The sequence below is a fragment of the Dermacentor silvarum genome, chromosome 8 (genome assembly GCF_013339745.2).
Source record: "Dermacentor silvarum isolate Dsil-2018 chromosome 8, BIME_Dsil_1.4, whole genome shotgun sequence".
Classification (NCBI taxonomy): Eukaryota; Metazoa; Arthropoda; class Arachnida; order Ixodida; family Ixodidae; genus Dermacentor; species Dermacentor silvarum.
The window spans coordinates 93,380,237-93,396,101 of record NC_051161.1 but is presented as its reverse complement, the minus strand read 5'-3'; the positions used below and the strand labels follow the sequence as shown (position 1 = coordinate 93,396,101).

At 47.1% G+C, this 15,865-nt stretch overlaps 1 protein-coding gene across 4 annotated transcripts in view; it reads right to left on the bottom strand.

The window, feature by feature from the left end:
* LOC119462755 (uncharacterized) overlaps positions 1-15,630 on the bottom strand; it is a 70,708-nt gene extending 55,078 nt beyond the window's left edge. The window contains exons 1-2 of one of the 4 annotated variants that reach the window (XR_007468514.1): positions 14,492-15,630; positions 749-2,730 (exon numbers count right to left, since the gene is read on the bottom strand). Coding sequence is in view for 2 of the 4 variants with exons in the window: in XM_037724030.2 (XP_037579958.1) it covers positions 2,155-2,730; positions 14,492-14,527 (612 nt within the window). In the remaining 2 variants the exon portion in view is untranslated. Of the gene's footprint in view, positions 1-460; positions 2,731-14,491 lie in introns of those variants that run through there. The other 3 variants (XR_007468515.1, XM_037724030.2, XM_049673246.1) reach the window with 3 other exon arrangements.
* Positions 15,631-15,865: the final 235 nt, after the last annotated feature.

Below are 15,865 nucleotides of genomic sequence, written 5' to 3'. Positions count from 1 at the left end.
AATATTTACTATAGCAGACCCACCATAGTTACAGCTTTGCTGGCTTCCATCTGCACAGTAGTGGAAGGGCTCAGAATTTTTTTATACTCGTTGATTTTGCGCAATTTTTGTATTCAATTCGAGTCTCTAAATGAAACTTATGCCTGTAATAGTCAGTACAATTTAGTTCGCTATTCTAAATGGCGCTAATTTCATTCATATTCATTCAGCCATTATTTACTTAGAGCATTTATGCATTCTACACGTCCTTGAATAGGGAGATCGGGGTTCAGCCTCGAGGTAGGGCTTCCGCTTAGATTTCCATGTGTTGTCCTTTCTTGTGCTCTCTCGAAAGAAAACCGTGAGCCAATAAACTCTCGGAAGGTGCTTTGGCTGACAAAGATGAACCTTTACTTACCTTATACACGGTGTGAGGCAGCAGCACAGTCAATCCATATTATGTTTTGAACAGTTCTGTTGGAAAGAATCAGGCGTACGCATGATAACCTTTATTTCTTTCAGAAATCGTAGATGCATACTTTTCTTCAAAAATAGAAGTCTTCGTTACATATACGTGAGCCACCTGTACTGGGTGCTTTTTTTTCTTTTTTTTTAATCAATTATACTTCGTTCTTCTAAACAGGCTATAATAAGAATAAATATCTCACTATCAATATAACCTTCTGCCTATGCCTTAAACAAGCTGATCAACATGGACGATCAATGGACGGGCGCTCGAGAAAAATATCATAGCCCACTCCGCATTAACCTTGCTTAACTATCATGCCCTTGACCTTAGTCGTGTATCTCTTCACTGATAATTTTAAGCTATAATCCATTACACAGCAGTTTCACTAAATTCAGTGTTCAAGAATACCTTTGACCATGCGCCGCTTCAAGTCCAGAACCCGACTTTCGTCTACTATTAAAAAAAAAGAAAAGGGGAACATTGAGCTACGGGAACATCCGTTGAAGTCAACGGATAAAGGCCGCTTATGGGAGCCGCAGTTACTTACCATTCCTGATATCTTAAATATATGCAGAATGAGCCTCTGGCCATTGCTGTTGTTTTACGAAGGCAAGGCTGAGTTACGCCAAATCATCAAACGATAGAAGTGCCAGAAAGGATCAACACAATGGCAGCGCCACTTAATTATTTCGCGCAATGCCGCCTCTTCTTTAGAAAACTAAAATCCATAGCAACGCTCTGCCAATCTTACTCTCACTTGGAGCACTATAAAGATAACCTTATTAGTGGCCGCAAACGCCAATGTAAACTCTCGGTGTTCATCTTGTGAACTGTGAGAAGACTTTCTGCTATAGGTCTTATAGTTCATGCACAATACGACGCTTCCGTCAAGTTGCAGTTACGCGGAACCAAGTCCGTGCTCATGCCTCAAGTTGTGGCCAACAGCTGACTCCGCAAGATTGAACGGCGAACTGAAACAGCCGAAACGTTCAAGTTCATCTTTCTCAACGATTCCTCTCCTGTAAGAAGGACAGGGAATGCGCACAGTTGCCTCCCAATTGCTCAGTTTCTGAACCTCTTAGTTTCCAGTCTTGCTGGAATTGACACAAATCCGTCGCTCACAACCATGGTAATGCAGACTACACCCCGGGGCCCACTGATAGGCTAGTAGTTTTCGCTCAGTGAAGCTTTTCAACATAGCAGAGGGGGAATTATTCCAGCCCTTGAGACTGGGTCAGTGGCTCGTCGGCTGCAATGTCATCGTGCGCATGTGAGAACACAATGCGAGAACAGTACGTTTGCACAGCAAGGGCGACAGTCACGTAAGCAACCTCCATGCATTCTTTGCGTCTGCTCCGTTGTCTCAGCTCCACTTCGCTTCACAAATCCACTGCGGGATTTCACAAGCAGGGCACGTTCCATTCGACGAGGCATGGCACAGTTCCTTCCTTTCCTTGCAAAGCACTGCCACCAAGCAGTTGTCTGTCATCGTCTCGCAGAACAGACAACGATTGGGGAACAAAAAAATACTGACGCTCTCCTCCGTCATGGTCAAGTGAAAGCTGACCACTGCGTCGAGCTCACAGGGATGCGCATACGTTTCTCATACGGTGAAATCAGGTTCCCCAACACTCGCGGAGGGGGGCAGGGAGGGGGGGCTTCAATCACGGAACTCTCGCTGACAGCGGCCGTCCGCTGTCCTGGCCTCACAACGAGAAGAACTTGACGAGGGCCTCGTAGAGCACTTTGGGATGCACTCCCGGCTCGGCCGTGTAACGCACGCCGCGTATGACGCCGTCGTTCTTGTGGAAACCGAACTCGCCCACGATGGCGCCCTCTGGCGTGCGCTCTTCGTAGCGGAACTTGCGTAGGCTTCCGCCGGTGTCCACCGTGTAGCCGAGGCGGTAGCTGCTGCTGATGCCGGCAGGTTCGGTCAGGTTCTGGCCGCTGCCACTGTAGTCCATGAACTCGTCCAACAGGTGGAAGGTGGACGATGCCGAGCCTTCCAGGGCTCCGCCGGTGTCCGGTGGTTTCGAGGGGGAGGAGGAGCTTGGCGGCCTCGTGGTGGCGCCTGCGCTATTGGTGCTGGTTGTGGTGCTGATGGCGATGACGCTGCTAACGGTGCTGACGACGGCGCGTGAGGCGACGGGCAAAGTCGAGTGCTGCTGCTGCAGCTGCTGCAGGTCCTGCGGGAGCTCCGAGAGCGGCGCCACACCTACGGGGGCGCAGTCCAGCAGGGCGGCGCTCAGCAGAAGCGCCACCAGCAGCGCGGGCCAGCACGCCTGCGTCATGAACGAAAGCGAACGTGACATGAATTAATGAGTGCCACGATTGGACTAATGTGCCTTGCGGATCGTGCATGCACAACGTGCCTTTAAACAAGTATGTGTAACTCGTCAGAGTAACTTAACATTTAGCTATGAGTCAGTGCCCGTGTTGTCTGAGTCTATTGTCATTCATTCATTTCGCGCTGTTTGATTTCAGCGATGTTAGCCCACCAACACGCCCAACTCGCCGTCTTGCTCCAGGAAACGGGTATCACTTGTGCTAACCGTGACCGCTGGGGGCATTTTATTACAGGCCGTTTTCTCAACTGTCTGGCGTAACGAGTTTCTGTTACGTGCGCACTGTTTGCATGCAGGGTTAATAAAAGAAAAGGAAACAGCATATTCAGGTGGAAAATGTAGAACGTCGAGAAAAGTGTGTCGATAGTGAAAGAAGCCATACGTTCTTGTAGACTTAAAATACGTTAGAAAATGCTATCTAGAAGTTCCAACATTCGCATCTTAGAAGTTTACGAGGGTTTTTACGACGATCGCTGTTTGAAAACGGCAGCACCTGGGAACAAAAATCTTTTCACCAAGGTGCTCGAGCTAGTATCTCAATGGCCCTTCGCTCGCTGACACATATTTTGCAGGCGTTAGTGCAATCGAGCTCTCGACTATTGGAGGAGCATGGGGCAGAACGAAGGCGCCGCTCGCGGTTGGAGCGTACTTGCCTGACGTCACGCCATACGGCAACTGAATTGAACTGAACTTTATTTCGTCCTTCTAAAAGACACACGCCATCACTCACAAAGTATGAAGGGCCGCGGGATATGTGTCGGAATGTTTACGTTATTTTACTTGATTTTTTAACAGTGACAACGGCGAAGTCCCGCACAGTTTCCAGGCGGGATGCCACTACACTTCCGCGACCATTCCTAGGGCGTTTCTGATGTCGTTTCGCGCCTTAGTGTGCAAATTTGAATAAGATTCGCAAGCTGTACAGCTTTCTACGCATCAGAAGAAACTTTGCTTTTACAATGTATTTCAGACCTCGAAAATATGTTGCACTTCCCTTCATTCAGGCGATCACAATCGCACTCTGCCGAAATCGTCGCGTTTGAGATGATGTCGCGTGTTATGCAGAGAGCAGTGTTTCGCAAGAGCGGAGTTCGTGCAAAGCCAATGCTCTTGCGTTGCCTCGGTGTAATGTTTCAAAATTAGACAGCACTTCATGAAAGCAAAACGCCTATGCATCGCCCAAGGACATGTACTTCCAAGATCAATTTATGCCCAGTTCGGCTTGAATTCCACCTCTGAGCGTATACTGTATGGGCGCGATGCAAAATATCCAGGAAGAATATATCCAATCAAGATAAAGCAATTAAAGCGAGAAGAATGAATTCATAAAGGCCTTAGTTCGGGGAAACTTCAGTCCAAGTGGTCGCGGTTCTCGATGTTAAATTGTTTTTCTTATCGATGGTCAAGTTGCCATTCTTATGACCAACCAAACCAAAAAGAAATTACGTTGCTTCGCGAATATATATATATATATATATATATATATATATATATATATATATACGTGCCTGTTTTATCAGCACAATGTTAATTAAAGGAAATGTGCAGAAATCGCGCGAAAATATTTTTCTACGACGCCTCCCCAGGTACGTTTTCTTGAAAAGACCAATCTGAAGAATCGGGCATAAAAATATTTTTCTTAGCAAGAACTATACCAATAAAGGTGCTGTGAAACGCCGTCATGGACTTTCTGCAAGTATTTCGGGTACTCTGAGTCAGCAATGATGGGTTGTCAATTTTAATCCGGAGCCCTACACTACGGCGTCCCGCAAAACCTACTGTGCATTGAAAAAAACCCGCAAACCTGGTCTTAAGTACTACACTGAAAAAAAAATATATACTATCTCCAATTCACTATCATGCTTAACTTCGTCGTATTTCAGAAACCACTTCCCTGAGACGAAATGCGATCGGGCAATAAAATAATGTTCGAGACTAGATTATTTGTCATGTTCACCAGTATTTGTCCTTGTGGTGTGGTTCATTTTTAGAACTTGAGTTTTGGGGCCATAAAAGGTGCAGCCGATGGGTAAAAAAGAAATATTAATAGAAAAGGGGCTATGGCCGTTTCCAGAACAAGAGCCACGTGGACATTAACGACGAGATTATTACTACAGCATGTTTTTTGCGCTGTCGAAACAAAACCGAGTTAACGCGTTCCCTTCCCGCCAGGTTACACTCAAGTCGAACTGCAAATGTCATCAAGAGATGTGCAGTGTTCTCCGCGTTGTAGCGTCAGATGCTTCAGCACATATGCCGCGAGTTGACGTTGAGCGGGTGATAATAGCGACAAGATAAGACAAACAACAACGATCAAGTACTATTACATATGCAGATGCTTCTTCATTAACGCTATTCACCACCAATGTTTCGACGAGATAACATCTTATTTTAAAAAATTCGTCAGCACAAGGAGCGAGATCCGCCCACAGGCAACGTGCGTTTCAAAGCGCAGTCAACCTTGGACCAACAGGATAAAGCGACGCATGCTCCACCTGTCGAAGTCGATGTAATGCCAAAGTGTTAAAAGGGAACGCGCACTCGCGAAGCCGTGTCTCCTTCAGATATTTCCATCTCCTAATGCTTCAATCACGCTCCCCACGGTCACGCGGTCTAATGCGAGCACGCCGCGCATTCATTTTGTTGTTCCGCGAGTGACGGGCGCCGGCCGTTACGAAACTCGTCCCTGTGACGCGCTCAAAATGCGCACACGGTCGAAAGCCGTTGCCGGCACGACCCGAGGCGTCGTTTCGCTCGCCGCAATCGATTGCACTTCGCGACTCCCTCATAGTTATTGCTCGGTCTCGGCACCAGCGTTGTACCATTCACAGCTTTTCTTTTTTTTTTCCTTTTTTTTTTGCATGTGCCCCCTTTTGTGCTTTTCCTAGCTATTCAGCTTACATCGCTACGCGCTTCCAAATTCCTTTTGTGGTTTCGGCACGTACAACCCCCTAATTAAACTTTTTTTAATTGTTCCGGTTTGTTTTAATTTTCATTTGCTGGATCCGAAACTACCTGAGCGAGCATGATTCCATGTTATTTATATGTTCAATCGGAGGTGAGAAGGAGGAGTGTTCCTTGCCGCAGGCGGACCTATAGCCTTGCAAAAGTTGCCGGCAGTTGCTCCATCCGATCCACACTAATCAAGCGCGGTGTAACGTCTGAAGCCCGGTCACGTTCCATGTGGAAACGCAATAGCGTCTGGTAACGTTAGGAAATGTTATAATGGCGATGATGGATTTGAACCGGCGGGTAACAAACTACGCGCCATCCATTCCACATCGATCGACACGGCTCACCATTGACATTCTAGCTCTGTATGACAAAGGAATTTTAGGAGAAACGGAATCGCTTCTCGCCTAAACACCCTGTTACCTACACGCTTAATGACAGAAACTTGGCCTCCCTTCAGATATATACGGAGCGCTCTGCAAAAAAAAAAAGAAAGAAAACAGAAAGCAAGCGCAAAACAGCGCGAAAATAATCGTCGTGTCCGAAAGCGCGCGGCCGACTCAAGGCCGCAAAACGCGGGCATAGATTTATTCGCACTGGAGCTTTTTTTTTTTTTTTTTTTTCTACCTTAGGGCAAACCGCGCACGCTTCAATCGAACAGCCACGAGCCAGACGGCAGTTTGGGAGGCCGCACTGACGATCGGCTCGGCATGTCACGCCGTTTTATTTTTAATTTTTTTATGCTTGTTTTTTTTCGTGGCTCGATTCCAATTGCTCTGGCACCGGCACAACGCCCGCCCCGGCGTGCGAACGGGGACCTTCCGCAGGTAGGCGAAATGACATCCGTGCTACCTTGAGCTCCCGAAAGAACGTTCCAGAATGCGTAGCAAATTGACGGGCAGAGCTACGTGCCCCGTCTCTCCAACAAAGGCGAGCCACCGCTTTTCTGGGCGGTATCGCACGTCGTCGGACTGGTTACTGCGCCAAAATGCGCTTAAGTTTGAGCCGCCTGATATGCGCATATGTATTACGAACGGGATGTAACATATTTTTTTCGTCGGTGGGATTGTTCACTAATGAAGGTGCCAGCAAAGCCAGGGTCACGCTCCGCGCACTCTTCACCGGCTTGCCCCTCCTCAACCCCACTCCCCGCCCCACTTGCCTGCCTTCCTTGAGCTTTCTTTGGTTTGTTTCCTTGAAGAAGATTGTAAACTGGGCAAGTTGTTTGTTATTCACGTAAAAAAGGTAGTGTCAGAACCTACACAGGACGAAATAAAGGCCGCAGAGTGACCTAAAAGACTACTACTTTTCAAATAACGAATTCCTTCCTGACTCTATTGTGTTATATCGTCGTGAGTGGAGTGGCTGGTGCCTTCATCTGCAGGATTTCCACCTCTCTATCAAAAGAAACAAGCAGGCAATGCATGGTGAGGCCTAGTATACATGTATCTGTTCCTTTCACGTGTGCAGCCGGCCCTCGCAATTTGACAAAATGTTTCTGTATGCTCAGCAGGCGACGCATCTCAAAGCGACCTCATAACTTCTGACTATGCGTCATCGGCAGCAATGCCCAGATATAAGCACATATTCTGCGTTAGCAAGCACCAACTAATGCCCATGCACTAACAGCATCTGTTCACTTTTTATTATCGTCATTAGCTTATTTCATGTATGGACTGAAGAACGATCACCTCTTGCAGTGATCGCAAATTGCCCCTGTATCATGTCAGCCGACATATGCCGACATATGCCTGCAATATGCCTAATCTCATTACACCATCTATTATTCCCTACCGCTTTCCTGTGGGCTTCCCCTCACTTCGTACCCATTCTGTTACTATAAGAGATCGTCCATGATTGTATTGCGCCTCGTATTACACTGACGGAAGATTACTAAAGAGGCTGCCATTCATCTGCATTTCGCACGCACAACCTGCGTAACACCACTTATTCCAACTAATTATAAGGCTTGCGTTGGGATAAGTTGGAATAGCAGCGATGTCAATCGGTGCCCCATTGTATTAGGGGACAGTACGAAAGAACGCTTCTAACTTATTTAGGTCACGATGAAACGTGCGGGAAATTCAACGCACGCGAAATTGCCCACGCTCACGAAACCATGCGCGGAATATAAAAAAGTGATAAAGGGTGTGAAACGAAGAATGGCTGATTGTCTAACGTGAGTTGTTCCTCCTAGTGTAAACTACAGAATCTGCTACACACGCATTTGTTCTCTAAGCGTTGCTTCATTGTTCCTGTCTTTAAACGTTATACGCCAACCATCTATCCGTTCTATGGTTGGTCCAAAGTTTCTTCTGAAGTCCCATTCACGTTCTTCAAGTTGCCGCACCACCGGTTAGTACTCACGCGTTGAGCAACTGTCCAGTTGTGCTGGTATTCCCCGCTAAAGCAATGTCGATTCTGGTACGAGCGATTGAAACCGTGACGGTCACATAATTAGGCCAGCCGAGGCTGTCAAGGCGTGCGGCAGAAACCAGTTCAAGGTTAGCTAAGCGATAATTTGCACAATCTTCAAATGAAACCCTCAGGGGAAGTCCCCGAGTGGGGGCGGTTTACCACAAGAGGGCATTTAATATTCGCCATGCGCTCGGTAACGATAATCGCCCTTCCTCCGAAGCATTGCTTGCCCCGGGGCCTTCCCCAGTGTCCGAGTGCAACTGATATTTCCTGGTGGGATTCTCACCGCATTTAATTACCGCGCCACCGATGTTGAAGGTCGCTGCGCCAGTGACAACTGCTCGGACATCGGTGTGCCAATCTTATACGAAGCCAGCCGAAAAGCAGCGTGGAACTTTCCGGTCCACGCTGGAGCTTGGGACAACAAGACACGAAGACACCAACGATATGTGCGTCCTCTTTGATCTTGTCTCGGCGTTCCAGCACTCTAGACTCCCAGTGATGAAATGTCCACTAGCCCAACAATCCATCTTGCTGCTCGTCCCGTACCGGAAGTTAAAAACGTTAGAATGGACCAAAAAAAAAAAAGGGGACAAGAACGCAGACAAGCCTGCAAATACCAATAATGCTGCCGTTCCTGAGAATCGAAACTGATCTGTACATAAACGTGTAGGTCAGTTAAGTTTAATGGATTTCTTAAGTAGCAAAGAGGCCAGAATTATTCAGTGGCAAACAAATGACAGCTGCTGCTTTAAACCAGGACAGCAACTAAATGTACCCCACGTCTTCTGTGACGTCGTCTGCCTGAGGGCACGTATGCCTAAAAGAAACACCATTTAATGATTCCGCAAACGTCACAAACAAAAGCGAACATGAAATAAAATGGCATAGTCAAGGACAAGATAGACAGTTTTCTCTTTTAAAAACTTATGGGGTTTTAAGCACCGAAACCACCATCTGGTTGTGATCCACGCGGTATAGTGAATTTTGACCAATCGGGGTTCTTAACGTGCACCTAAATCAGATATAGTTTTTTTTTTACCGCCCTCACCGGAATGCTGCCGCTATATGGCCGGTATCGAAAGCGGGACCTCGAGAAGGATGTCTCTTGAATATACGGCATCTATCGCAGCTTGTATGACCTTTGATGCAGCCTTACGTTTAGACCGCGCTTCATTACGAACGCTGTAAAAAAAAAAACAAGTCAGCATGCATGGTAACGGAAGCATTTATTCGCTTCATCTACAGTTCTACAAGAGTTGAAAGAGTTGCAGCATGCGATGTAAATTCCGACGGGAGCGAGATGGGAAACGCTTACGTGGCGCTGACATTTTAGCGAACGCCAAGGGTGGTCGCGTGGTCAAAATTCATCCGGAGTACCCCACTGAGGCATCACTGGTAGACAAGTCGTGCACCTTGAACGCAGCCCCCCGTAACTAATCATTACCATCAAAAATCAAAACATCCCCAGTTGACACTTTGTAAAAGCAACGTAGCCGCAACTGCCGTGGTAATCGTGTCGACCATGCGCCGAGTCTCACTGTATACCTCCCGTCCGCGAGGCAAATTTTTTTCGTGCGTAGACGCGATTCACTCGGCAATTGAGGTCCACTCGCCGCACGCGCGGCTGAGTCGAACACAGGAGTTCCCACGCAGGTGCCCTACTGACCAATGCCGCTGCACTCCCGAGACCTCTGTAATCCGTTGGCTGACTGGACCACTAACTTGCGAGTACAGCCACAATGCCGCGATCGCAGCGATTCACGCACTCTCGTTTTCGCTTAATCTTGCACTCACGCACGCATATGAACACACTCGGGATCTTTGCTTCTGGTGTTATTCGCTTATTTTGTTATTTTGTTCCATCTTATATATTCTTCTGCCCTCCTACTAAGGCCTTTCTCTCCCCCATCCGTTGCAGAGTATCATGTAAGCGAACGCCGGCAAACCCCTCTGCTCTTAAATAAAGACGTCTATCTTGCCCTTTATCTCTTTTTCTTTCGTCGTAAAAAAGCTTATACACATATTTATCATCTCCAACATCACGGGTACTCAAGCACACGTGGGGACTTGGAAACGAAGAGACGGACAATGGCAAAGTGTTCGCAAGAAAGAAGTCCTAGCTCAGTAGGCGGGGTCGATGGCATTCAAATTCGTAATTTCCCCTCTTCAGGCAACTTTCATTACTTAGTCTTTGCGACTGCATAGGCACGTGCAAATGCGAGCAGTCCTCAGTAATTATTGGGCCCAGCGTTACCGTCCTGGCGTTACCGTCTACCCTTCAAGGGACCCTGAAACACTTTTCTAACTAATCATAACATGACGTCACTAATAACGGACGTCACCTCACGAATCTGCAGCCTCAACAGTGTGTCGACTTCTGCTACAGGGGCAGTTATCGCACCCATCTGCGGCTTTCTCTGTCCTTCCGTCTCCACTTGCATGCTGGAAGCAGCACAGGGTAAAGGACAGGGCCCCACTCCAAATATATATATATATATATATATATATTATTCCTGGGTTCTTTTTCTTGTCCTCAGGAATGTGCGGCGCTCTCTCGACGCACGCGAGATGAACACTCGAGCATCTGGACAGCTACGTCACTTACAGAGACCAATCAGCGCACGTGGTTGTCTGATCGTCTCGCCGACGAGGGTGCTCGTCGTGTAACCCGGTGGAATCTACGCTATGCAACGCGCCGATGACATCATTCTGCATCAAGAACAGGTATTGCAGTTTTGTATACTACATCCGTTAAATCATATAAATAGGAAAATTTTACATGTGAATTTAAGCATACGAGAAATCATTAGATTGTTTTCGAGGGCTTACAAAAGTTCTACCCACAAGTTAGTGGTATATATTTCAGAGGGGTGTACAATACATAAAATTTGTCCGCTTAGAATGTATTATTAGGTGGAGGTTACATAATTGCGATCTCGCTTTTCTTTACTGAGGTACAGAGTTATAAACGTGATATCTTTTTTTTATAATTTCACGAATTTATGTTAAAACATTTGCTGAGTAAGTAAAGCTCTGCTTGCTATAATCATTAGATTTTAAGCTTTTCCTTTAAATGCAACAAACTAAGTCAAACTCGAGGTAGCTGATGCTGAAAAAAAAACGATTTATCCGCTCCTATGTAATATCCATGTCATCAATCAGGTAACCTAGAAATCTGCGGTGTACAATCAACCTCTCTATATAGCTTTCACAGGTTATGAAAAGGCACTTGATTCAGTAGAGGTACCAGCCGTCATAGAGGCATTGCCTGATCAAGGAGTACAAGAGGCATACGTGAATATCTTGGCAAATATCTACAAGGATTCCACAGCTACCTTGGTTCTCCACAAGAAAAGTAGAAAGTTCCTTATCAAGAAAGGGGTCAGGCAAGGAGACACAAACTCTCCAATGCTATTCGCTGCATGCTTAGAAGAAGTATTCAAGCACTTAGACTGGGAAGGCTTAGGAGTGAGGATCAACGGCGAATATCTCAGCAACCTTCGGTTTGCAGATGGCATTGTCCTGTTTAGCCACAATGGAAACGAAACGACTTACAACAAATAATTCGAGACCCTAACCGAGAAAGTGTAAGAGTGACGTTGATGATTAATATGCAGAAGACAAAGATAAAGTTCAAAAACCTCGCAACGAAACAAGAATTCAGGATCGTCAGTAAGCCTCTAGAGTATGTAAAGGAGTACGTTTATCTAGGTCAATTACTCACAGGGGGCCCTGATCATGAGAAGGAAATTTACAGAAGAATAAAATTGGGTTGGAGTGCATACGGTAGGCATTACCAAATCCTGACTGGGAGCTTACCACTGTCGTTGAAAAGAAAAGTCTACAATCATTGCATTCTACCGGTGCTAACATATGGGGCAGAAACGTGGAGGTTAACAAAGAATCTCGAGAACAAGTTAAAGACCGCATCAAGAGCGATGGAATGAAAAATGTTAGGCCTAACGTTGAGGGACAGGAAAAGAGCGGTGTGGATCATAGAACAAACGGAGATAGCCGGTATTCTAGTTGACATTAAGCGGAAAAAACGGAGCTAGGCAGGCCATGTAATGCGTAGGATGGATAACCGGTGGACCATTAGAGTTACAGAATGGATACCAAGAGAAGGGAAGCGCAGTCGAGGATGGCAGATAACTAGGTGGGGTGATGAAGTTAGCAAATTTGCAGACACAAGTTGGAATCAGCCAGCGCAAGACAGGGGTAATTGGAGATCACAGGGAGAGGCCTTCGTCCTGCAGTGGACATAAATATGGGCTGATGATGATGATGATGATGATGATTATTATTATTATTATTATTATTATTATTATTATTATTATTATTATTATTATTATTATTATTATTATTATTATTATTATTATTATTATTATTATTATTATTATTATTATTATTATTATTATTATTTGCACTGCCAATAGCGCACGCGGGGATTACTTAGCACGTGTAACCGTTCCAATTTGCTCACTCAGTGTAACATGTTTCGAGCTTTTCCTGTTCGATTAATTCATCATGCTACAGTTCTTTCAAGGTACGGATAGGGCTCGCCACATAAGAAACGCAAAGGATTATCAGACGGGAGACAAGCGTAAGGGAGAAAGACGTGAACAAAAATTTCCCGGTGGAATGTCACACTCTCCGCAGCTACAACTACGGAGAGTATAAGAGGACAAGCCACTACGCCCGGATCGCATGCTTGGAATTATTTATGCAGTCGTATCGTGTATGTCGTCACAGTGGAACATTCGGCATTACGCCCTTTCGTTCACGGCCCCTTTGCATCGCTGAACGAGGAGACATCGAAGAAATGCAAATGGCTTCATAATGTTGCCGTAATCGCTCCTCAATATTCATGTCCCCTTTGCAACACGATAGGAGACCGGAGCTGTCTTTCTGAATAAACATTTACCTCCACCTGTTTTGATAAGTCTCTGACGAACCGAAGCTTCTGTCGGCTGCTCTCTTATTGTATTGCGTCACTAGTATTTGTGTTGAGCTTTTAGTACGAGCTTATTGACTTTTTTTCCACTGGTGCATGCTCTATAAATTCAGCTTTTCTCTGTAACATGTATTTTGGTGCTTAAAAATTCTACGACACAAGTGTTCTCCAGTGGTCTTGTACGTGACCACTTTATTACGTCTCCACCCGCTACGGTAGCTATAGCGATGATGGCGTTGCTCTGCCGAGATCGAGGCCGCATGTTCTACGCCGGCCGCGGTGGCCGTATTTCGACGGGAGCGATACTCTGGTGTAAAAAGATTTAAGTGCACGAGTAAGAACACCAGGTGGTGAAAATTAATCTGGAGTCACTGGAGTGCCTCATAGTTCTCGCACCTAGAACCCCAGAACTTAGTTTGTTTAAAAAGTCTTGATTGTTTTATTCGCGCCGACGCTACAATTGCAGTGGTCGATACAGTTGTATCGGTCGCTATTGCTTCATATACAGGGTGTTTCAGCGAACTCTTCCAAAAATTCTTAAGGGTTGCCTGTGGCAGATCGCACAGTTCATGAGCTGGTCTACTCGAAGAGGCGGACATTGCTTGCACAAGAAATTGAAATGCATAATCAAATAATTAACAGAAATTCACTAATTAAGTTTTAAAATAATTACCTGGGGGCCCATATTACAATTTACAAATTGTAGCCGTGGAGTTCGCAAGGCGGATCCACTTGGAACGAATTCTCGGGATGTCATCAGTTTCGAGCTATTAATTCCCGAACTTTGCGGATAAATGCATTGGCATTCCAGTTAATTTTGTACTTCAATGCAAAAAGCGACGTTTTGTTAAGAACCTAACTAACAGTAAACACAAATGTTTACTGAGCGCTTAAAAAGAGTGGTGCATATAGTTGAACATTTCTCGGTATACCAATCTATGTAAATACGTCTTACACCCGGATTGCTCCAGTGCACAAATGGACACTTTCGAGTACCCTTGGGTACGCAAATATCCTTGAGTACGCAAATAATACCCTCGGCACACAGGTCCATATAAATTTAATATAGCCACCTGACCAAACGCCGCAACAGTGTCAACCAATGGTGTACATACTAGCATCAAATATTTATCTCAACCTCATTCTCGAGTGTATCAAATCGTCTGCTTCGGATGCACAATGTCGTCTTGAATAAATGCCTTATAAAGATATCCATTTTTCTATGCGGTGTTTCGCTATCGCGTAATTGGCACTCTGGCACTAACTGGAAAAGCCGAAGAACGTGTCTTCGAAGGCTCTCGCCTTAGGCCTACAGCGCCTACCTCTCGCATGTCAGGCGACCACGAGTCGCGTAATGTAAGGCAAGGTCACCTGTGCAGCACGAAGCAGCATCCCGAAGTCGGCCATGGAAGGACGGCAAGACGCGTTGGCGCCGCCGCTATCAGAGACCGAATGGCATCCCAGCTTTCGCGTTACCACACGACGCCCAGCACGCAGTTGTCGCAGCAGAGCACGTCCTTTGTCTCGACGTCCTTCTGTCCTGGTGGTCCTGGGCCCTGAATATCCTCAGTCCTCGATGTCCTCTGCGGTGCTACGTTACTCAGCTAGTTATAGCACTCAGATAGCACTACGTGAAGCGGAGCCCCTACTTCGGCGTCGTCAGCGTCCAAGCGGCGAGAACTTTCAACAACCTCAGAGGAAGATGTCTTCTACCACCGAAGGAGGCTTCACCGGTTATCAGCCAAACGACGGCAGTAGAGTCTGGCGCGCACTGTCAGGATGATGCTTCTACGGAAGCGGACCGTCGAAGCAGGACGCAATGGCAATTAGAACAAGCCAAGTGCTCTGTACTTGTAAGGGACGCCTGTCCCGCCGTACAACGAATGCACTTCTTCGCAATCGGCACGCGCACTTAGATGCAAACGGGATGCTGCTCGGCGGCCAACACTTGCCGAAGAATAACTGCCGGCGCTCGGAACCACGCCCCAGTGAGAAAAACGAAACTCCTCCGCCCTCCGGCGGTTAGGATATCCGGAGGAGACCTGCGAGTAGTCCAGGAGCGTTCTTCTCAGGGAGCGCCGGAAAAGAGGTTGTATCTTGAAAGAGGATGTCGATGGTATAGAGACCTCTGCTTGGGTGGGGTAACGGTCTTCCAGAGGTTTCGTGGAGAAGTGTGGGGGTGGGCTGGGCTGTCTTGGTGGAAGGGCGGCGGCTCCAAAGGAGGCCTTGGGCTCCTGGAGGGGGTAGCCGCGCGGCGCGATGCGTCGCTGCTGCCAGGCGGTGCGGTAGCTGAAGAAAAAGGAGAGCGTCGGCCACTGGCCGCGCTTTCAGCGGCGGCGGCAGCTGAGAGGGCGCATTCCAGTTTCCTTGCACCGAAGGAAACCACGTGGTTCGGCAGCGGCACCCCGCGTGCGCTGAGCCTGGCTGAGCGTGCGCGCGCGCTCTCAACAGCTGATCAGATCCGCCGCGACGGCCCGGGCAAGGTCGCCCAGTTCGCGCCCGCTGGCTCAGCGCACTGCGGTGTTCCCGCTTGCCTTTCAGGCGAAGCCGAGAGACGGCGAAAGGCGAAACAAGAAGAAACAACCGACACGGCTCGATTAAAAAAACGACTAGCTGCTTGCTACGCGGAGTGGTTCTTTCTTCGTCTTCTGGCGGCTTTCTTTGTATGTTTCTTTTGCCGGCTGTGCGCGCGTGAGCGAGGCAGTTCGAATGCCGCCGGGGCAGGCAGGAAGCCTGCGGGCCATC